General features: G+C 46.8%; 3 protein-coding genes and 1 pseudogene across 3 annotated transcripts in view; all 4 read right to left on the bottom strand.

The window, feature by feature from the left end:
* Positions 1–23007, bottom strand: part of LOC133160472 (uncharacterized) — a 48987-nt gene that overhangs the window by 14178 nt on the left and 11802 nt on the right. The gene's annotated exons all lie outside the window — the stretch shown is intronic.
* Positions 3534–9205, bottom strand: LOC133160947 (protein rapunzel-like). Its single transcript, XM_061289071.1, has 3 exons — positions 9110–9205; positions 3997–4389; positions 3534–3920 (listed from the first exon to the last, which is right to left on the bottom strand). Exons 1-3 carry the CDS (start codon positions 9203–9205, stop codon positions 3714–3716), a joined length of 696 nt encoding a protein of 231 aa, XP_061145055.1. The 3' UTR covers positions 3534–3713.
* LOC133160475 (protein rapunzel-like) lies at positions 14405–22518 on the bottom strand (annotated as a pseudogene).
* Positions 19023–22571, bottom strand: LOC133160474 (uncharacterized). Its single transcript, XM_061288160.1, has 2 exons — positions 22486–22571; positions 19023–21210 (listed from the first exon to the last, which is right to left on the bottom strand). The coding sequence occupies exon 2, from the start codon at positions 21162–21164 to the stop codon at positions 19989–19991; it is 1176 nt and encodes a 391-aa protein (XP_061144144.1). The 5' UTR covers positions 21165–21210; positions 22486–22571; the 3' UTR covers positions 19023–19988.

Below are 23007 nucleotides of genomic sequence, written 5' to 3'. Positions count from 1 at the left end.
GATCCCGGTCCCAGGAAGAAAAAAGAAAATCCAATCCGAAGAGATACCGAGGTGCGGTAGAAGGCACCAGCATCGCCGAATGGACAAAAAGACAGAAAGGAAAAGGAGAAAAGAAGGAAATAAAGAGGGACAGAGAGAACACTGCTGGGAGGCAGCCACTCACGGCACCATACCAAAAAAAGATATATAAATATATTATTTATTCATAAATATTTAGTTAGGTAATTGAACAAATGGACATAATAGCAATCAAAACACGGGCACCGGTCTTTAAAGGCGACTTTGATCTCAAATTCAAACAAGGAAGTGAGGAGCAGCCTCCTGACATCACCTGTTACCAGCTTGACTGCCATTTTTAACGCTCTCAAACAAAAAGTATAGCAAAAGGCTAAGCTAATTGTGGGGGAAATCATTACAATTTTACCATCAAAGTTCATCCTTAATACTTGAATAGGGTTTTTTTCTTCCATTTATGAGGCACATTTGCTGTCAGTCAGAACCAAAATTCCATGTTGGTGAGGCAGTTAAAGCCAAGGAAGCGCACACCACTGAGACTCATCAAATTCAAATGACTACCACAACTGAGGGAACAAACGCAATAATAAAGACTTCCGGACTTGTTGAGGATGTTAAAATAAGGGCAAACATCCGTTCTGGCAAAGAATGGAGTCCCACAGGCTGGGTGAGGCTCTTTCCTGCCTGCTTTGGCTCCCTCTAGCCGCGCCTCCGTGTTAGCTTTTTAACGCACAGCCGAGGCCCGAGCCGTTCCAAAAATGCGGCAAACACGGCAAATTAACCTCGAAAACAGATTTTTCTTGACATCTTACGCGGACTAGACTCTATCCACTTGGGATCCCAAGCAATATTATCCAACAGCAGCCATGGAGAGGCTGCTTCTTTCTTACCTTTTAGTGGCTTTTAACTTTAACTGACTTCCACCTTGGAACGCTTGTCCGACGGCCCAACCTCGACTGACTCCTTCTTCTTCCCAGCAATCCCTGCAAAATGGACACGTCCATGTACGTTCACGGTGTAGGGGTGAAAATATTGGAATAAAGCATCATTTAAGGGCCCACAAATCTTTCCAAACGCGCAAAATTGATATTTGGAGCCCAATTGATCCGAAATAACACAAACGTAGTATATGTTAAAAAGGCTCGTGAATTATTTCAAGTGTAAACGTATTAGGAAGAACATGCCAAATATTATTATAGAATAATTATAGAATATTAAAAAAAAAGAAGACATTTACATTTAATTAAATGACTTACCAAACACAATCAGGACAAGTGTGGAAATAGGACAGATGAGTTTTTAAAACATTGTCATTTGTTTCTTTCAAATCTCAGATTAAAAGAGTTATGTTATAGGAAATTGCTTCACAGTCTGAAAGACCCCAAAGCTTTGTCTTTTAGCTTTGATTTGCTTTGATGGCTTTTATCTTGAGCGCTTTCTGGCTTACTTTGTGGTGCCGTTGTGTGGCAGCCTTATGAGAGCCTATTGAGTTGCGCTCATGCCATCTGTGTGTCTTTTGTATACCCACTCTGTGGTATGGATACTGCTGGGGCCTGAATTTCCTCACCCCTGGGGATCAATAAATATTCAATCAATCAATAGATGCCACAGCCCAAAGCAAGCAATTCAAGTGTCAATTGTTATTTTATTCTTTGATTGGTTTATGTCATTTTACATTTTTACTCATCTTTAGTTTTGGCTTGAGTGATTCCCGTGACCTCCTAAATAGATGAGCAGCAGAACCGTGCGGTTCAAATCAGCATTTTTCGAACAAGTGGAACAAGTTCAACGGGCTATTAATGGAGGCTTCGGGACTCACCGTCACCATACCGTCTTACATTTTGAATAACCAAACTACTTGATTTGGAAGATGACATACATATAATACAGAATGCAACGAATGAAGAGGACATTTTGGCCGTGTATGTGATGGACCTTAGGCGACATGGAAACAGGTGGAATGTTTGCAGTTGAGAGAAACAGCAACACCTGGCGGACATGTTGAGAAACGGCATACCTGGTAATTGAATGGCGATTGATGCACTTGTGGCGCTGTGTGCGCCGCTGGAGCCAACCCAAGCTCAATTTGGGTGAAAGGCAGAGCGCACCCTGTCACCCTGAACATATCGCCAGTCAGTCGCAGGGCAGTTACGCAATATGTAAAATGTACACGTGCTGCCTGTGCTGTGTAGCGTATAGTGGAAATTATTTCACTACTATGGATTGAAAGCTCATTTGTAGCCGTTTCAAATTTAAAGACCACCAAAGTCACAATTTAACTCGAAAGCTAATTTGCGAAATTATGCAAGCATCTTTAGCTGAACCACACCAAGTTGCTACTTCTCAACATTGTAACACTTCTAAGATTACATCACAGTCATTAATCATAGTCACGTACGGTTTTGCCATCTGAAATGAATTTAGAGGTAGTTTGGTAAAGATGGATATCTTGTTGTATTCACGTTTCACCTTAGACTGAGTAAGATAATGCAAAAAAAAAGTTTAACATGTCCCCAATAGTATAAACACGCTATTTGGATTTATAACCTAAAGCATTGGTGGAAGAAGCAGCCACTATTTTTCATCATCCACTTCAGGCGGCTGACATTGTGTACGTTAGCGCCCCCTGCTGCCAGCAGCGATTGACGTGACGTCATTTTGAGTCGACAGGAGGGGTCGTCAAGGGACAAAATGGTCACTGCGATTCCAACGTCTTCGCTCCCTGCAGTTGTCCCTAATCTAGAGTCAAGTTAGGCCAGAGCAGGCCGACAGAAAAACAGAATGATGCCCACAATTATGGATGCATGGACTCATATTTATTTGTAGTGGTGCTTAAAAATGCGCAGAAATAGCCCACACTATATTTGTAGTGGTGCTTAAAAACGTGCAGAAATAACCCACACTTATGGATGCATGGACTCATATTTATTTGTAGTGGTGCTTAAAAACATGCAGAAATAACTCTTACTTAAGTCCGTAAACGTAAAATTATTTCAGAAAAAAGATCATCTTTGGGAACAACCGGATGTTATTCTGCCGGTCAGTATCACTGCGCATGCGCTAGCAAACTCGATAGCGAAGAAATATGTGAGACTCAACGGGATCACCGATATTTGAGTGATGTTCCAGTTATTTATTATCTTTCCGTGTGTTCACAATTGTCATGGTGATCTCTCTGGTGATTTCTTAACTAGGCTGGATGTATTTTATTTCTCCGACTGCCCAGAAAGGCACCACCGCGATCAGTTAGGTTAAAATGAAAAGAGAGGAAAGTGACTTACTTGTCTCCTGTGTGGTTCTTGCAAAATAAGTTGAGTGAGCACCACCCTAACAAAGTGTGTTGGGCAGGATGGCTGAATGCAATGCGCGATTGACAACAAACAAGAAGGTGATTTCAAGTTTTATTTCGAGGGAGATTTTCTTCAAAAATTGTTGTACCCATGTATAATGCGCACCCCAGATTTTAGGACAGTAATTTAGTTAAATTTTGCGCATTATACATGGAAAAAAACGGTATTCAATGAAATTTAGGACAGAAAAATACCTCCAACCAATTTAAGAAGGAAAACAAAGCGCAAGCCGTAGTTGTGAATGCTCAATGATGGAAATGCGAACCGGGTGGCAACAGTACCGTAGCACACGCGTCTTTGCCCACCGCTGTTGCGCAAGCTAACGTGGATGATGTGCGCGTGCCCGGTTCAGCGGCACATACGCAGCGCCTGCTGCATCTTGTCCTGCACGTTCTCCATCTTCTCGGCCCACTCCTCGCTCAGGCCGGCATCGTTGCCGCCAATGACGGCGGCGTAGCCCATCAGGGCAATCAGGCCGATGCAGAACAAGTAAGTGAGGCGTGTGCACAGGCGCTCCATGGCCCGACGATCGCCACCCGAATGCTTCAGGAACACCTAAAAAAAAACAAAAGCTCCTTCAAAGCGAGAAGGTCTCCCCTGCCCGTCACCGCAGTGTGTGTGAGCGACTCACCTCCAGGATGGGCCGGCTGAAGAGTTTGGGCTTCCCGACCACACCGTCGTAGAGCGTGTGCAGGTTCTGGTCGCCCAAGTCGTCGGTGTAGCTGCGGGCAAAGTCTTCCTTCTTGCGCTTGCTGTGCTCAGGCCGAGCCTCCACCAGATCCATGAACTTGCGGAACTGGCTCGTGAGGTTCTCCTCCACCGAGGCGTACTGGCTATTCAGCGCCTCCTTCTGAATAGCCACCAGGACCTGACTATTCTCGCGCGAGAGCTCGCCCAGCGCCCGGTTGACGGAACCGAACTCGCGCTTGAGCGTGCGGATGTCCTCGTCGTCGATGTGGTGCAGGACCACGCGCATTAGCGAGCCCGCCAAGCCGAAGATAGTGTGGTAGATTGGAATCGAGCACTCGGTGCTCGACTGTGTGGTCTGTCTGTATTGAGAGTCGGGGAGATGTTGACTGAGCGGGCAGTAAAAGATCGACTTGTACTGCATCCTTGCCTCCGTGTATTATTGGTGAAACAACCAGTAAGCAACCCACGGTTAGTGACAACACTACAACAGTGTATCAGAGCATAAAGCCACAACATGGTGTCAGAAGACGGAGTTACGGAGTAAGTCAAGGACAGTATTCAACACGTGTTGACCGAAGATAAGCGGCAAGCTAACGGGAGCTAACACAGCCGACATGGAGCAGTTCAGGCCACCGTCTCCGCTGATAATCACGGGGAACCTCGCTGAAAACTGGCGCAGGTGGGAGCAGCGTTTCCAGCTCTATATGGTTGCTTCTGGCGCGGTGGATAAAAATGAGGGGGTTAAAATTGCCATCCTGCTCCACACTGTCGGCGAAGAGGCGCTGGAAGTGTATAATACACTTGCCATTACCCCAGAAGGGGAGGAAGCAACGATGGAGGAAGTTTTGGAAGCATTCAGAGGCTACTGCAGTCCACAAAAGAACGTTGTTTTTGAACGCCATCAGTTTTGGTCACACACAATGTCATCAGGAATATCGGTGGACAGATTCATCACAGAACTACGTCAGAAGAGCAAGAACTGTGAGTTTGGAAGACATGAAGATGACATGATAAGGGATAAATTGGTGTTCAGCATTAGTGATACCCATCTGAAAGAGAGACTGTTACGTGATAATGCACTTACTTTACGCAGAGCAATGGAAACATGTAGATCAGCAGAACTCGCCAAGTCACAAATACAAGCGATGCAAGCGTCACCTGTTGTCCATGATGCCTCAGTGGATGCGTTAAATAGAGCAAGAGTGCAAACACGCAGCTGGGACAAGAACAAACCAAGCTACAAGAAGCAGGTAATGACTGTGTGCCGTAAATGCGGAAACAAGCACGAGCCTCGTCAATGCCCAGCTTACGGCGCTGTGTGTCATAAATGTGGAAAAAATAACCACTTTTCAAAGGTGTGTAGGGGTGGCTATGAGAAAAATAGCCATTGTAAGACAAAGACTGTAAACAATTTAGAAAAAGAAATGGACTGTTTATACATAGGCATGATTGGAAATGGAACCAAGAAAACAGCACACCAAACAAAGGACACTGTATGGCGCGAAACAGCCACGATCAGAGGTGTTGCAATTGACTTCAAGCTGGACACTGGTGCTGACGCTAATGTGCTGCCCAGGCAGCTATACCAGCAGCTACCAGGTCCCGTTCAGCTGCGTCCAACAAAGACTATGTTGATAGCTTTTGGAGGGGCACGCCTGACAGCAGATGGTGTTGCATCTTTAGAATGCAGAACGTCTAAACGCAAGGCTGTGCTGGACTTCCACGTGAGTAGCCAAGCAGACAAGCCAATTCTAGGAGGGGAGGCTTGTGAAGAGCTGCAACTGGTGAAGAGGATGGGGTCGCTCGCGGCAAAGGCTCCACAACAACAACAACCGCCAGCCACCAAAGAGGAGCTACTACTAAGATATGCTGATGTATTCACAGGATTGGGGGAATTTCCTGGAGTTCATCACATACACGTCGACCCCAGCGTCACTCCTGTGATTCACGCATGCAGGAATGTACCCCTCTCCATCATGGATGCGCTGAAAGTGACAATCAAAGACTTACAAAACAGAAAAGTGATAACACCGGTGAATGAACCAACAGAATGGGTGAACAGTCTTGTTGCCACTAAGAAAAAGAACGGGTCGCTGAGGGTGTGTTTGGATCCTTGCAACCTGAATGAGGCAGTCAAGCGCCAGCATTACTCCATTCCTACTCCTGAAGATGTGCGCAGCAGACTGGCTGGAAAATCCATCTTCTCCATCTTGGATGAGAAGGATGGGTACTGGCAGATCAAGCTAGATGAGCCATCATCTAAGCTCTGCACCTTCAACACGCCGTGGGGACGCTTTCGCTTCCTCAGGCTACCATTTGGGATTAAGTCGGCCAGTGAAGTCTTTCAACAAAAGAATTGTGAGACCTTCGGCGACATTCCAGGTGTGTACGTCATAGCAGACGACATGATTATAGCAGCATCGTCAGAGCAAGAACATGATGAAATCCTGCAGAAAGTAATGGAGAGAGCAAAGTCTGCCAATGTGAAATTTAACAAAGACAAAATCCAGTTCAAAGTGAACACAGTAAAATATATGGGACACGTCATCACGGCAGCAGGACAGAGGGCTGATGACGCCAAGATCAAAGCGATTGTCGACATGCCGACCCCGGACGACAAACAAAGTCTCCAACGCCTGCTGGGAATGACAAAATTCCTGGCGCAGTACATACCAAATGAAGCCTCACTCACGGCACCCCTCAGACAGCTGCTAAAGAAGGACGTAGCATGGCAGTGGTGCCCACACCACAGCGCAGCACTACAGACGCTGAAGTCTACCCTCACACAAGCGCCTGTTCTGAGGTACTACGATCACAAGCAGCCGCTGACTCTGCAAGCAGATTCCTCAAAGGATGGGCAGGGAGCCTGTCTGCTGCAGGATGGCCACCCGGTGTGCTATGCATCAAGAGCGCTCACGGACACTGAAAAAAGATATGCGCAAATCGAGAAAGAGTTACTTGCCATAGTGTTTGCTGCTAAAAGGTTTCACCAGTATGTTTACGGAAGAACAGTAACAGTGCAGTCTGATCACAAACCTTTGGAGGTCATTGTGCGCAAACCACTGAGCAAAGCGCCAGCACGGCTGCAAGGGATGCTTCTACAACTACAGAGGTATGATTTGAATGTGACATATACACCAGGCAAACACATGTACATCGCGGACACGCTCTCACGCGCCACAGCGTGCAATGACAGTGGCAATCTCAATGAGAACCCTTGTGATGAGAGAGTTGTGTATGCCTTGGAAGCCACAGACGCGTTGAGTAACGAAACACTTAGCCAGCTGAAATCAGCAACGGCAGCAGATGGCGTGTTACAAGCTGTATGTGAGAGACACTTGAAGGGTTGGCCCATGAAAAAGAAAAGTCTGGACAGTAAACTACACAGTTACTGGCCAATGAGGGACAATATCAGCATCGTGAATGACATTGTGATGGTCGGAGACAAAATCATAATACCCGAGTGCTTCAAGAGAGTGATTTTGGAGAAGCTGCACCTTGCACACCAAGGCGTGCAGCGTACTAAAGCTAAAGCGAGAAAAGTCCTTTACTGGCCTGGCATGACACGAGACATAGAGACAATGGTGGAAAAATGTGTGCAGTGCCAGCAGCTACAGCCCAGACACCAGGCTGAGCCACTCATTCCACACCAGGTTCCTGAACTGCCATGGATGAAAGTTGGAGCTGACATCTTCGAGCTGCATGGTCAGTCATACCTGCTGTTGGTGGATTACCTGACAAAATATCCAGAAGTGCTCAACCTGACTGATAAAACAGCTCGCACGGTGATTCAGAAGATGAAGTCTGTCTTTGCCAGACATGGGATACCTAAGGAGGTAGTGAGTGATCATGTCCCATTCGCCAGCTATGAGATGCAGTCATTTGCAGCTTCATGGGAGTTCAAGCTCACACACTCCAGCCCAGGTTTTCCCTCTTCAAATGGAATGGCGGAGCGGGCCATAAAGACGGTAAAACACGCGCTGAAGAAAGCAGTGCAGACTGGCACTGACCCACATCTAGTGTTGCTGTCGCTGAGAAACACACCGGTGACAGGACTAAACCTGACACCTGCACAAATGTTGATGGGTAGAGTCCTGCGCAGCACACTTCCATGTTCCAGTGCTGTGCTGAAACAGTCATCCCCACAGCATATTCTCGAAAGAATACAGGACTTGCAGTCCCGGCAAAAGCAACACTACGACCAGCGTGCAAAGCAACTGCCAGTGCTGACCCCAGGAGACACGGTGCACATGCAGACGCGACGCGGCTGGGAGCCAGCGGTTGTCATCAGGCAGCGAGATGAACCACGCTCCTACACTGTACAGACACCGGCAGGGAGGACACGCAGGAGGAACAGGCGACATCTGAGAAAGATACACCCAAGCCTGTTCAAAGACTCTCACCCTGATGAACATTTGGACTCTGAGTTTCAACATACTCAGGCTACTGCAACAGTGGACTCACCACCACTGGAACCGGTACCACGCAACCCTTGTCCTGTGCCTGTGGACAGTATGCCCACATGCTATACCAGGAGTGGCAGAGCAGTTAGGCGCCCTGCCAGGTACACTGAATGACAAAGTGATGTTGTTACTCAATGTTAAGAAAGAAAGTGATGGAGAAATTAAAGTGTGGATGTTTTGTGTTTATCGTGAAGTGTTATAAAATGTTATAGGTTCGGAAGGAAAAAAAAAAAAAGATTGTTGAAAGCCATTAGGGTTGTTGAAACATGATTTGTTTGTAATTGATATATGCATGTCGAAATTGTGATCAATGTTGATACCAAAGAGTTAAGGTAACCGATACTAGATAAGCTACTTCTCAGTTGGAAAAGAGGGATGTGGTAGATTGGAATCGAGCACTCGGTGCTCGACTGTGTGGTCTGTCTGTATTGAGAGTCGGGGAGATGTTGACTGAGCGGGCAGTAAAAGATCGACTTGTACTGCATCCTTGCCTCCGTGTATTATTGGTGAAACAACCAGTAAGCAACCCACGGTTAGTGACAACACTACAACAGTGTATCAGAGCATAAAGTCACAACAGATAGGGTTGACCACAGCTGCCGCTGACGAGATGGCGGCTACGCACTGCAGCACCTTCACCATGCCCTGCTTCAGCTTGGTGTGCTCCTCCACTATCTTCTCTTCCATTGTGGCTGCGGGGAGGGAGCATCAAAGAGTTATACGAGATGGAGACGAGAGTGCCAAAGCACTACTTTCTTCGGGGCTTCGGTTCCATCTTGTGCATACAAAATCATGCCAAACATTTCACGCACTTTCTCTGAGGATTCCCCGACAACACGGATGCTTCCAAGGCTTAGGTCTCTTTTTTCGGCCCCGTCTTTCCTCAAGCTCCCTCTGGAACAAAAACTCTCGTGGGGACTAAGCTGCAAAGACACACAAAAGCCACATTAAGATAAAAAGCACACAGTGCATGAAGCAGTAACATCTTAGCGAACAGGGCACGGACAGCTCCTAAGGCAGAATGACAAGACCGCAGCGCGTGTTTGCGTTGTTACACACATGACCACTAGAGGGAAGCAAAACCCACTTATGATTTCAGCACCACCACCAGTGGACTGAAATCCCCGTGGCCCGTTTTGCTCTGAAATGGCATCACTTGGAGAGTTCTTTTTATCGGTTACCTTGGCATTGGAACTAGCATTTAATAGCAGCAGTACTTAAATTGTTTTCTTGTTTACACAGATGATGAGGTTGTGGTCCAATCCAGTGATGCAGCTCAACGGCCACCATTTAATATTGTTTGACCTAAGTCGGGGAAGCAGAATTACAGATGACAGCAAGGAGGTAAGCAGCCATTGAAGAGGATTTGGATGCCTAGGAAGTGGGCCCAAAATAAACAGAACTCAAGCTCCAAGTAAGATTATTTTTATATATAGCAACATTTGTGACGTGTGGGGATTTTAGGGGGGCGGGGGGCACAAGCAAGGTAAGCAGAATTTAGGATTCGCATCATTTAAATGAAGTGCAGCAAACAGTTAAATAGGCACTTCTCATCACACATTTAGGGGATGGGAGACTTCACGTCCATTGATTGATTGATTGAATATTTATTCATCCCCAGGGGTGGGGAAATTCAGGCCCCAGCAGTATCCATACCACAGAGTGGGTATACAAAAGACACACAGATGGCATGAGCGCAACTCAATAGGCTCTCATAAGGCTGCCACACAACGGCGCCACAAAGAAAGCCAGAAAGTGCTCAAGATAAAAGCCATCAAAGCAAAACAAAGCTAAAAGACAAAGGAAAAAAAATAACTGTGGCCAACCAGCACCCCTCAATACAAGAGAACACCCCAAAACACACAAAATAGCCTCCACGGGGTCCATAGACAGCTGTAACGGCAGTCCAGTTCAACGGCGCCCAATGGACCGTGGTCGTGAATCGGTGAAAAACATCACAAAGCAGGCAAACCTGTGAGCAGCGTCCTGGGCTGACAACAGCACCATCCAAACAACTTGACTGGCCAATTTGATTTTTTCACTTGCTTTTCGGTTAAAGAGTGAAACCAAAGCCAAGTGGACTGTTAGGGTTTGCAGAATATTCTGCAAACCCTAACATGGACCTTCAGCGGTCTCAATGCGTCTGCAGTGCAAGAGAGAGTCTTGCTTTTTTCCTTCAATGCTTTAAATTACTGAAGGCTTAAAGCTGAGCATACCTTCAAATTGGATTATTCAAAATGCATCGGAAGAGCAAAACAAGGCCTTCGGTCATTCAATTTCACTTTCATTCTTTCAAAAAGGTGCTTGAAATGTGCACTTCATTTTATTTTATCGAAACATCTTCTCAAGTGTTCTTTACTAGAGAATCAAAGCCATGATTACATTCAAATAATCGCCAAGTTGAATGATCAAGCACAAAATGGGTTCTTCTCATTTGACTTTGTTTTTTATGTAAAGTGTTAGCTCTGAGGCAGTTGATTAAGGTGACATTCAAATCCTCAAGTTGAAAAGTCAAAATACAATCATATTTTTTTCATTTATCATTTATTTTTGGGATGTTCTCTTGTATTGAGGGGTGCTGGTTGGCCACAGTTACTTTTTTCCCTTTGTCTTTTAGCTTTGTTTTGCTTTGATGGCTTTTATCTTGAGCACTTTCTGGCTTTCTTTGTGGCGCCGTTGTGTGGCAGCCTTATGAGAGCCTATTGAGTTGCGCTCATGCCATTTGTGCGTCTTTTGTATACCCACTCTGTGGTATGAATACTGCTGGGGCCTGAATTTCCCCACCCCTGGGGATCAATAAATATACAATCAATCAATCAATCAATCAATCAATTTCCCTGTCAGAACAACGAGCAATTCTAATTCTTTCCTTTTTTCCCCTTTTTTTCTTTTCTTTTCTTTCAACCAAAGTGGAATTGAAAATCCACAACAAGCGGCTTCAATTCTTGTCTTTCTTTGATCCAAATGTTATTTTGCTTTTTGAGGCATTTATGGAGAATTAAAGCCGGGCTCACCTTCAGACTCTGTCCAACTTGTCCAGCTGGGAATGCAAGCGCCAGTCTCCGCTCGCACCATCTATTTATGCATTCGAGAGAGAGAGAGAGAGAGAGAGAGAGAGAGAGAGAGAGAGAGAGAGAGAGAGAGAGAGAGAGAGAGAGAGAGAGAGAGAGAGAGAGAGAGAGAGAGAGAGAGAGATGGGGGGGGGGGGGGCAAAAAGTGAGAAAGGGGAAGTAAAAAGGGAACCGGTTGTCCCCAAGACAAAACCAGCCTTGTTGTAGCTCCCACCAACTTGAGCCCACAAGTTTGTAAAGAGCAGACATTCGGCCCCAAAGGCATACATTTGCGAGGCCGGAAGGCAGCATGGCGGCCAGATGAAAGGCCACGTTTGTCCGTGTCAGCGCGCCGTGACAGGCGCGGCGCGGCTGCACATCACGTCACGCATCATGGACTAGTTACACAGGTAACAGTCAAATTTGAATTTGGAACAGTGTGTCAAATGTATGGCTCCCGGTCCCGAAACGGTCCGTCGTGAAGGCCAATCTGACCTTTGGATGTTTGCATTCTTCTGCCCCCTGGTGGCCAAGGCGCACAAAGCAGAAGGGCTGCACTGAACAAAGCAAAAAGGGTTTCATTGTGTTTAAATTGATTTGACGATGACATGGCTGTATGTTTTCACAAAATAGACCTTTTGAAAATGAAATCATTTTTTTTCCGTCAGAGCCACTTTGCTTTGTTGGAGTCACATGAAGACCAAATTGACTGGCTTTTATCTCTCTGACCTTGGCCAGCGTCTAATGTTTCTCGCAAAGTGCCACTCTCCTCAGAAAAGAAAAGTGACACAATGTGGTTGCATAAGTCGACACACCCTCTCAAAGCTGCCTGTTCGGATGGAACCAATCACATTCAGTCTTGTCAAATATGAATCAGCATGCACCAGCCACCAGTCAACGAATAGAGTGTCGCCATTTTAGTAGGCTGTTCTTCTTTTTAACCTCGTTGGACGATTTCTCATGGTTGTGTTTCTTTCAGGTGTGTCAACCCAATTACAAAACATACATTACATTTTTACTCCTACGCCTATCCCTACTGACACCTTTAAAACGTAATTTAATTTAAAAGTAACTAAATTACAGTTACCGTTTTTTTCCATGTATAATGCGCAAAATCTAACTAATTTATTGTCTTAAAATCTGGGGTGCGCATTATACATGGGTACAAAAAAAAAATTCTTTTTTTTTTTAAATTTCTTTTTTAATCCGGATATGATACGGAGGCCGCCATTACAGATGCGCTTTCTTCTCTGCTGTTCACTTCAAACACGCTTCATACGAACACAATGCTCTCGTATCAGACGCTTGCTCGATCACCTGCTCGTTTGCTGTCACAATGTACCCTACACAAATCCGAAACATTTCTTCGCTATCGAGTTTGCTAGCGCATGCGCAGTGATACTGACCAGCAGAATAACATCCAGTTGTTCCCAAAGATGATCTTTTTTCTGAAATAATTTTACGTTTACGGACTTAAGTAGGAGTCAAAATTTGGGTGCGTATTTTACATGGGTACAGGCTTTTTTCCAGCATCAACATGCCATTTTTAGGGTGCGTATTATACATGCGGGCGCATTATACATGGAAAGAAAGGGTACTTTATGAGCTATACGAGGCAGATGGAGCAAGATACATGCATCAGGCTATCGCACGCACACAGTTCGCTTATTATGCCATGATTCTTTCTCTCTTACCTGTAAACAATTTGTCACCACCAGGGGGCTCTACTTGTCCTCCCCCTTTGCAGAAGACTCCGTATGACTTGAAGGCTCTTTATCCAATTGGATCAGTCAAAGTGCAGGATGGATGCCTTATTAGGCTATCCAGAGTCTAGAGGAGCCAAGCATCGACCTGCTCTTTCATTTCGCTTATGAAATATTGATATTGGCTTTTGTCTGGTCCTGCACATTGAGTCGTTCATTTTTTTTCTAAAAACGAGGGCTGGTTGACTTCCTGCCTGTTCCGAAGTCCAAAATCTCCAATCAGTCGGGCGACACTTTTTGACGACTTCCAATTGTAAGGCCGAGGTGGGTCGCGGTGATACGCCTTCAAAATGCCGGAAACGTCCGTGACAACAGGCAGGGAGTAAGAGTCGACCTTTGGCCTCTGCAGAAAGCATGTTTCACTTTTTTTTTTTCATGTCTAATCTGTCAAACACAATCAAAAACACAGAAGTTGGCCTCTCTACAAACCAGGTGTGATTCTTCTTCGCTATTTGAAAGCGCGCGACCCGTAAGGCAGCCAATGCTACCCTCTGCTGGATGGAAGGGAACATTGCACCCTGAAAGACACTTTTATTTTATGAATAAACTAATACTTTTCTATATTCGCGTTTTCATTTGTATTTACAGTACTGCAAAAGTTTATAAAAAAGTTGAAATACTGCGTTTTTCTTTCCTAACAGTTTAACAACGACATGAAAAAATGGTGATAACAACCGAGATCAGTTGATATTTAAAAAAAAATGTTGCCTTCCCATCGAGTTGTGCCTGTAAATCCCGTCAGGATGTTGCCATGGCGGCGCTGGCGCGAGGCTTTTTAGCTTTTACAGTCAGGCAGGCCCGCATAAGACTGGGAGCAACGTCTGGGAAATGAGCGCTACACATGCTAAGCCAAGCACTTTGCTACTCGCCTGCGGGGCGATTAGAGCGCTGCGGTCTGGGAAATGCTGACTCGGGTGCGAAGGGGAATTCAATTAGCGGCCGCAGATGCTAACGTTGCAGCGTCAATCACATTTATGCTGCGAAAAAAGGAGCAGCCTATTAAATTAACCACTTGGCCACATCCATAAACGACTTGTCCGCTGGCAAGACGCAAAACCCATTCAATGCTTACCATGCGCTTGCTTTATTTACACTCAGAACAAAACAATCCAGAAATACTTTGTTGGCATAGGAAATTACATTGGGACACAGATACAGTATGTTTGCGATTAGCTTTACAATAAGGTTTAAGGTGATTTGTTTCAGATTAAGTTAGGTTTGAAAGTGTCAGGCATAGCGGTCATAGTTAGAGTTTGGGGAAGTAGGCTTCGAGGTTGGATTGAATTCTCACTTTGGAATGTTTGCGACTTTCAGTCAGCGTGTACACACACGGCTACGTTCTTGTGCCTCTCCCAGTAGTGACAATCGTCTGGGAAACTCCACGCCGCCGCTGACTCCTTGTGGCGGCTGACGGCGTGAACCACAAAGCCGCTCATCTGCTTCTCCAGGACCTCCACCACGGTGGGGGCGTTGCCCTTTCGGGCGGCACCCTCCATCATCTCCAATATGGCGTCCCTGGGCACCGTCTGGGGTCTGCTACTGAAGGACACCACCAGGTTGATGTTGTTGACCTGTAGAACCTCAAACCAGTTGCGTCCCACCACGTGGTGGAAGCGCTCACCAGCCCTCCAGTTGCGGTAGGTGCTCCCCGAATGGTTGATGAGGCGCACCGACCAGCTCACCCAGTCGTATTTCTTGACCAGGAAGTCCAGGAGCTGCTGGCTGGTCTCCTGGAGACTGTCGATCTGCTTCTCCTGGAGGAGGTGCTGGGTGTCCAGTTTGGCCTGCTCCGCAAAGGCGTCTGTTAGGGTGGTGTTCACTCTAACTTATTTTGCAAGGACCACACTGGAGACAAGTTTTGCATACGAGCGGAAGATCTCTCTTGCTCCGCTTGAGCTGCATTTCCAGCTGCGGCCGGAGCCGTGGCCGGGACAGTGCGCCTGCGCACTGTGGCCTCGTTGTCTTCCGGCCTGACAAACATAGATGCAGCCTCATCACTTCTCAACTTTCTATCTTTTGTCTTTTGGATTTGTTCTCTTCTCTCTTGTGAAGCACTCAACCACATTCTAGCACAAATCAATTCCTTCTCTTTACTACTCTTTTTCAGTCCCTTTGACTTCCTTTTCACGCTCTCCTCCAAGACATCCACCACTACCTTCCAGACTTCCACTTTCAACTTTGCTTCTACTCCAAACTTTTTCTTCCACTTTGGCATGTATTGCATACAATTAAGAAATCTACTCGCCATGTACTTCTCATCTCCTTCAAGAGCTAGGGATCTACCGTTCTTATTTCCCATCTTACTTCGGTTTTCTAGGTTTATACAATTTTTTATTTCTTTTTCTTCTTTTCTTTACTTTGAGGATCCTCAATGCAGGTTTAAATTGACCTCTGACCAAATTCTCTCTGCAGTCAATTTATCCTACCAGTCGCACACTCAACCACACAACTTTCATGCAAACAGCTTGGAAAGACAGACAAAAAAAATGAGAATCTACGTCCTTCTTCAATTAAGAAAAAGAAACTCCTTTTTCTTAGCCCGTTCCTTCCACTGGGACTAGAATCCCAGCTGTTTCATAGCTTGGAAACACCAAAGCCGTATCTCATAACTCGGACAACCCGAAGATGTATCTCATAGCTCGGACAAACCAGAGCCGTATATCATAACTCGGACAAACCAAAGATGTATCTCATAGGTCGGACAAACCAAAGCCGTATCCCATAGCTCGGACAATCCAAAGCCGAATCTCATAACTTGGACAAACCAAAGCCGTATCTCATAACTTGGAAAAACCAAAGCCGTATCTCATAACTTGGACAAACCAGAGCCGTATCTGCGCTTTTTTCTATGACTTACTTGTCTCCCTTGGTCCGCTGCGCTGCCGGGTTCCCGTCAATCCACTTCTGACAGACGAAGGCAGACCTAAGATGCTGGCCCAGCGAAGAACTTCCTTCCCAGGTCTTTCGTTACCAGGTCCTCCAATGGACGCTGGCTTGTTGACAATGCAGCACGTCCTCCTCCGTCAGCCAGATGGCGGGTATGAGGGTCCCGGGTTTCGGCACCAAAAATGTTAGGGTGGTGTTCACTCTAACTTATTTTGCAAGGACCACACTGGAGACAAGTTAGTCGTTTTAGACACCTGCAGGCGGAGAGTTCACTCGTTGCTGTGCTCTCAGCGATAGTCGAATGAAATCTGACTCAGGCCTCGTCAGGCGCTTATTTATTGAGAGAAACAAAGTGGGGTTTGCAAGTGGGGGTTTGGGAATACACAGGTTGGGCTGGAGACGCCCCCCCCTGCTGATCAAGGCATAGCAGGGGGCCTTTTACGACTTTCTGTAAACAAAGCACCTTTGATTGCTTCCTCTGAGTTTAGTCAATCAGTGGTAAACTAATTTGTCTAGACAGGACAACCTAATTAACTTATTACAGGTTACATTCCAACATAATCATACGATGAAGATATTCTGCAAACCCTAACAGCGTCCACGCAGGACTGGATGGTGATCTTCATGCGGAGCTTGATCTCATCCATCTTTCGGCTCCAGTCTTGGATTTTGTCATCTTCTTCCTGATGGTTTTGGGTCAAGGCCGTGTATCCCATCAGAGCGATGAGGCCGAGGCAGAAGAGCTCCTTCATGCGCACGCAAAAGTCCTCCAGGAGGCGGCGGTTCCTGGAGACGTACCTGGAAACACATTACATCAGCAGCACCTTCTGAGCTACGAGCTAATCTTTTGCATCGGCCCGATGAAGCGGTCGGTCCCTCAAAGTGAGCGTACCTTTCCACCACGTCCAGAATGGACTCTCCAAAGCTGCTGTCCCCCATGAGTGCATGGTAGAGCACAAAAAGATTCTTTTCGCCGCCACTCCTGGAGAAATGCTCCAGGAACAGTTTGGTCTTGACCTCACGGAACTGCGGCTTGGCTTCAATGATGTCCATGTACTTCCTGAACTGATTGCGTAGGTTCTCCTCCACGGCAAAGTACTGCGAGTCCAGCCGGGCCTTCTTGATCTCGCAGTCGATGTCCTCCAGTTGGCCCGACAGGAGGTCCAGAGTGTTGCGGACTGTCAGGAACTGCTCCTTAACATAGAAGACCTCCTTACTCCGGACAGGGCTAGACGCAGAACTGGAGCGGCGGCCTGGCACAGCGGGAAAAGTTCTCCCACCGCGCTGGCCACAACCTCGGCGCCACGCTCCAACATCTCCATGGCCGCCTCGATGGCCTCCTTCTTCTGGGCCAAAATCTTCTCCGCTTGACTAGTCATGGTCTACAAGACAGGACAATAGTAAATATTCAAAACATGACATACCTTTTTAAGCAATTGCTTTTCTGAAACTGTGCCAGCGAGTCTTTTCATTTCGTTTCCTTCTTTTTTACATGCTCTCGTTTCTTGACATCAAGAAAGTCACACGAGGCTCCGAGGAAGACTTTACAAACGTCTCCTTTTAAAAGCCTCGCTATATTTGAATACATCATCTTTTGTCTTATCATCTTTTTTTAATGAAATTTGATGCTCTAAACACCCATAAATCATCACAAATAATCAAATACGAGGCCAATTCCGGTTGCCAAAATAATTAGGAATAAATTAAACTAATAAGTGCGCAATGGATGTGCGCTTTTACGCACAAGTGGCCCCCTAGCTGACGTCACCCCATTTTGCGTGCATATTCCTCCTCTGCGGTCCAGATAAGAACATTCAGCAAATTCTTACCTATACGCGTCTTCTTTCTCACGTCGGACAAGTTGAGTGGAAGATTCCCATGCAGCCTGCTGCTTGTGTGTAGGGAAAGCTGCATGGGGAGGGGTCCCAAAGAAGAGAGTGAAAAAAGAAAGGAGTGATGCGCAATAGAGGGAGGGAAGGAGGGAGGAAAGGGCGAGGGGAAGGCGAGCGAAGCAGACGGGACAATTTCTTGCTGTAGTATTTCGTCGACATGTACGGAGATGGATTTGATTGTTTGATTCTTTTGTTGCTATTTTTGTGCTTTTTGGTCAATGTTAGGAAATCTCTTGGACAGGGGTGGGCAAACTACGGCCCGCGGGCCACATCCGGCCCACGGGACCGTTTAATCCGGCCCGCCAACTCTGAACAAAATTGTATTAAACTTTTTTTGGGGGGGGTCATTTTGCCTGCAATGACTGCGTTTTCCCAGTAGATGGCGAAGCGCTCGCCTGCGCATTTACTACCGGAAGCCGTGTCAGAAAGCTCGGTGCACACTCACAAGTGCGTGTACGTACTAAGTAGTACGGACTTGGCGCACTCTCGCTCTATTCGTATCAGTCCCGAATTTAGAGCGTGGGCTTTGACGACAGCATTCTTGTAATTCGCGCGCTGAGCTTTCAGATGCAGTTTTGCGCTACAGCCACCCACAAACCTTCCCCTGGAATCCTTCCATTAAAATGAGTGGCCCGAAAAAAAGAAGTGAGTGCCGAATGTTAAAAAAGAGTGGCCAATTTGGCTCGACGTACGCGACGTGACGTTCAGCCACATGAACGTCAACATCAACCCGTCACAGATCAAGGTAAACGGACCAACACCTCGGATCTCGCCTAAGAATTGCCACAACAAATTTTACTCCAGACTATGACGCACTAGCAAAAAACGGACACCAACAACACTGTTCCCACTGAAAATGAACGGGAGGCTCTCAAGTTTATTGTGACTAGTGACTCCCTGTCTGTGACATCTCATAACTTTGAAATTGGACTCCATTTAATGTTTCTTAACGCCTATTTAAGGCCCCGGGCACATTTAGTTTTTTTTAGTTTTGAATTCTTAGGCCTGGTTGTAAACCAGCTGTGTGTTTCTACTACCAACAAATAAAAAAGGACAAGGGTGTCCTCCCTGAATTTCTCCAAACAGTAAACAATCTTAATGTCGTTTGGGGGCTTCATTTCAGGAGATGTCCGATAGCTGACCTTCATGGTTTAGCAAGCAGCCCCTCCCTGTCTTGTGGGCATGTATGAAAAATAGGAAACGCTACACTAAATGTCTTTAGGTAAGAAACGGACACGAGTAATGTTGACACAGCAAACAGAGAAGGCTGGTCTGAAAGCACATGATAGCTGAAGCCTGAAAGACGCATGTCCAAAGAGTCGTCACCATCCAACATTTTGCTCTTGAAAATCAAATGACAAATTAGAAATATTTTTAACGTGCATTTATTTTCATGCAGATTCTGTACATTACACTCTTTTTTTGCCAATTTCAAAACATGGACCTGCAAAAAGACAAAAAGGCAACATTTAGAACATTGACAAGAGAACAAACATCACAGTGATACAAGCACGTCAGATTGTTGCCAAAAATAAAAATCAGTTACAATGTGTCTTCATCTCCGTCTTCCGCAACAGGAGCGTTTACGCAAACAGGCCGCCTGGCTCGCTGCTGCTCAGTTACTTTTGCAAAGCTCAAACATGCTCATCTTTGCCGACACGGTGAAGCCGACCAGCGCCATCTTTTTGCTTGCGCTTATCGGCAATCTGACACTTGTTCATATGCATTTGTGAAAAACCAAAAAAGTGGACCACATTCTCTACCCAAAAAGAAAAGAAGAAATCCATACGGCAACAAACACTGAGTCGACAAATAAAATGTGCATTTTCCATCATATGTGCCCCTGCCAGTTCAGATATTCCATCACATCAGCACGGCTCTACTGCGGGTGGATGCAGAGGAAGGCCCGCTTCTGCCTGGCGTAGTAGTAGCACTCCACGTTGAAGTTGTTGGACTCCACCACCTCCTTGTAGTGGCTGACAGCGTGCACCAGGTAGTCAGGGAAGCAGCGGTTGAGCGTCAGGGCCACAGCCCTCATGTTGCCCTTCAGCCGCTGCTGCTCGATCTGCTCGTAGATGCGAGTCTTGTCGATGGGCGGCGGGTCCACGCAGAAGGACACCACCACCTTGACCTTGTTGTCTATGGTCAGCTTGAACCAGTTGGCCCCGCCGCTGCCGTGGCACTTGCATCCCGCCAGCCAGTTGTAGAAGAAGATGCGCTCGCGCCTGTTGAAGGCGCGCACCGACCAGTTGACCCAGTCGTATTTCTTGACCAGCGCAGAGAGCAGCGAACGCGTCAAGTCCTCGCTGGCCGCACAGAAGGCCTTCTCCTTGAGTGCTTCCTCCAGGTCCAGCTTGGCCTGGTCCACGAAGGTCTCCGTGCAGTGGTCCACGGCCGCTTTCATGCGCTTCTCCACATCCTTCATCCGCTCGTGCCACTTGGTCGTCAGGCCCGTTTCCACCACGCCTTCTCGGAGGGCGGCGTAGCCCATGACGGCGATGAGGCCCATCATAAAGAGCTTCTTGAGCCCAGCGCAGAAGTCCTCCACCGCCCTGCGGCTCCTCTGCTCCGTGTCAACCACCGTGTCCAGCATGGGGTCGCCGGCCGTGTTCTCCCCCGTGACGGCGTTGTAGAGGGCGTCCAAGTTCAAGTCGGCCTCCGTGACCTCGTAATACTTGATGAACTTCTCCTTCTTCTTCTCCTTCATGCTGGGCTTGGCATTGATGAACTCCTGGAACATTTCGTACTGGCCCCGTATGTGCTGCTCAAGGTCGAAGTTCTGCTTGTTCATGGACGTCCTCTGTAGCTCCCGGGCGATCTGGTTGACGACGCTCTGGATGCTCACCAGCTTCTGGTTGACCTGCTCAATCTTCTGCCTCAAGTAGACAGCCTCCTTGCCCTCCGGGTTGCTGAGGATCTCGGCCGAGAACTTGAAAATGGCCTCCAGGATGGGGTGCAGCTGGCCCACCGTGGCGGCCAGGACCTCTGACGCTTGCCCAATGATGTTCACCCCTTTCTCAATCTTGTCCCTGTTGTCCACCAGCCAGTTTGCCATGCTGTCGATGGTTGCGCAATTTCACAGCCACTGATTCCGCCACAGCCTGAAAGGACACATGGAGGGACAGACACCCTTAAAGAAGACGTTTTCGGACACTTTCCCGAGCACAACGCAAAAACTACCCTGGTGTCTTGAGTATGTGCCGGCTTGTTCAATTCTACACGTCACGTATTGTGTCGGCAGGAGAAAAAACACCGGGGAGATGATCTAAGTTGGACTCCCTGGAGAAGGCGGAAAAAAGGCACACCCAAGCCTGGCTAATGAAAAGCCTTCGGCAGCGCACTTGAGCAACCTTGTCCTCATCGCCATGTGTGCCCCCAAATGACGCACTGTGTAGCATTATTATCCAAAGTTTGGCGCGCACACAGACATAAGGTTGATTTTTTTTTCTGAGGGCGAGGCCCATCTACCCCTCCTCCCCATCCCCCCTCTACTGCGGCCTTGACGACGTCAGCCAAAGATTTGTCCTGCTTTTCAACAACAGCAGCAACACAAAATGGCCTTTCTTTGCGCTCAAACGCAGAACGATCGATTAGCAGGCGCAAGACGATTCAAATGGAACATTCCGGGTCACTTGACTGCACGTCGCGTCATGCGTGACAACAGCACCATCCAAACAACTTGACTGGCCAATTTGATTTTTTCACTTGCTTTTCGGTTAAAGAGTGAAACCAAAGCCAAGTGGACCTTCAGCGGTCTCAATGCGTCTGCAGTGCAAGAGAGAGTCTTGCTTTTTTTCCCTCAATGCTTTAAATTAATGAAGGCTTAAAGCTGAGCATACCTTCAAATTGGATTATTCAAAATGCATCGGAAGAGCAAAACAAGGCCTTCGGTCATTCAATTTCACTTTCATTCTTTCAAAAAGGTGCTTGAAATGTGCACTTCATTTTATTTTATCGAAGCATCTTCTCAAGTGTTCTTTACTAGAGAATCAAAGCCAAGATTACATTCAAATAATCGCCAACTTGAATGATCAAGCACAAAATGGGTTCTTCTCATTTGACTTTTTTTTTTATGTAAAGTGTTAGCTCTGAGGCAGTTGATTAAGGTGACATTCAAATCCTCAAGTTGGAAAGTCAAAATACAATCATATTTCCCTGTCAGAACAACGAGCAATTCTAATTCTTTCCTTTTTTTCCCCTTCTTTTCTTTTCTTTTCTTTTCTTTCAACCAAAGTGGAATTGAAGCCAAGCTCACCTTCAAATGTTGGACCTGAACGATCAAAATCCACAACAAGCGGCTTCAATTCTTGTCTTTCTTTAATCCAAATGTTATTTTGCTTTTTGGGGCATTTATGGAGAATTAAAGCCGGGCTCACCTTCAGACTCTGTCCAACTTGTCCAGCTGGGAATGCAAGCACCAGTCTCCGCTCGCACCATCTATTTATGCATCCATACTTGGGGCGTGGAACATTTCGTCCGCAAGAAATACATGTTTCAACAGATACCTCCCCAGGATGTTGCTGCAGATGTTTCCGGGCCGCGCTGTGACATGTCTTGCCCGCAGGGGTCAGTGGAGGACGAGAGGGAGGACAAGCGATAGGGCCGCTCCCCGCGCCGCCTCCGCTCATCCCTCACTATCTTGGGTCAATAGCAAGCGACGGGAGAGTAAAGAGATAAAAAGCCGGGAGGGAAGCGCTTTCTTGCAGCGCCGGCGGGGAACACGATCCAATTATCCTTATTGGCCCATGTGCTGCTTCGTGACATCCATGGGAGATTATTCCGATGCCCCAGATGCTGAGATACACGCGCGAGTCAGCAAAATGTCCCCATCGTCTAAAAACAAAATGCACGCAAACGACGCCATGATACTAGTTTTGTCTAATTGGTAGGGGTGTAAA

This window comes from Syngnathus typhle, linkage group LG10 (assembly GCF_033458585.1).
Source record: "Syngnathus typhle isolate RoL2023-S1 ecotype Sweden linkage group LG10, RoL_Styp_1.0, whole genome shotgun sequence".
NCBI classification, from domain to species: domain Eukaryota; kingdom Metazoa; phylum Chordata; class Actinopteri; order Syngnathiformes; family Syngnathidae; genus Syngnathus; species Syngnathus typhle.
Note: the sequence above shows the minus strand (reverse complement) of the source record. Positions and strands in the feature narration are given on the sequence as shown.

Coding starts and splice junctions, on each gene's coding strand:
- LOC133160947 (XM_061289071.1), bottom strand. CDS start 9,205: ATGGAAGAGAAGATAGTGGAGGAGCACACCAAGCTGAAGCAGGGCATG. Junction 4,390..9,109: donor TCTCGTCAGCGGCAGCTGTG/GTCAACCCTATC, acceptor TCGAGCACCGAG/TGCTCGATTCCAATCTACCA. Junction 3,921..3,996: donor TCAGCCGGCCCATCCTGGAG/GTGAGTCGCTCA, acceptor GTTTTTTTTTAG/GTGTTCCTGAAGCATTCGGG.
- LOC133160474 (XM_061288160.1), bottom strand. CDS start 21,164: ATGGCAAACTGGCTGGTGGACAACAGGGACAAGATTGAGAAAGGGGTG.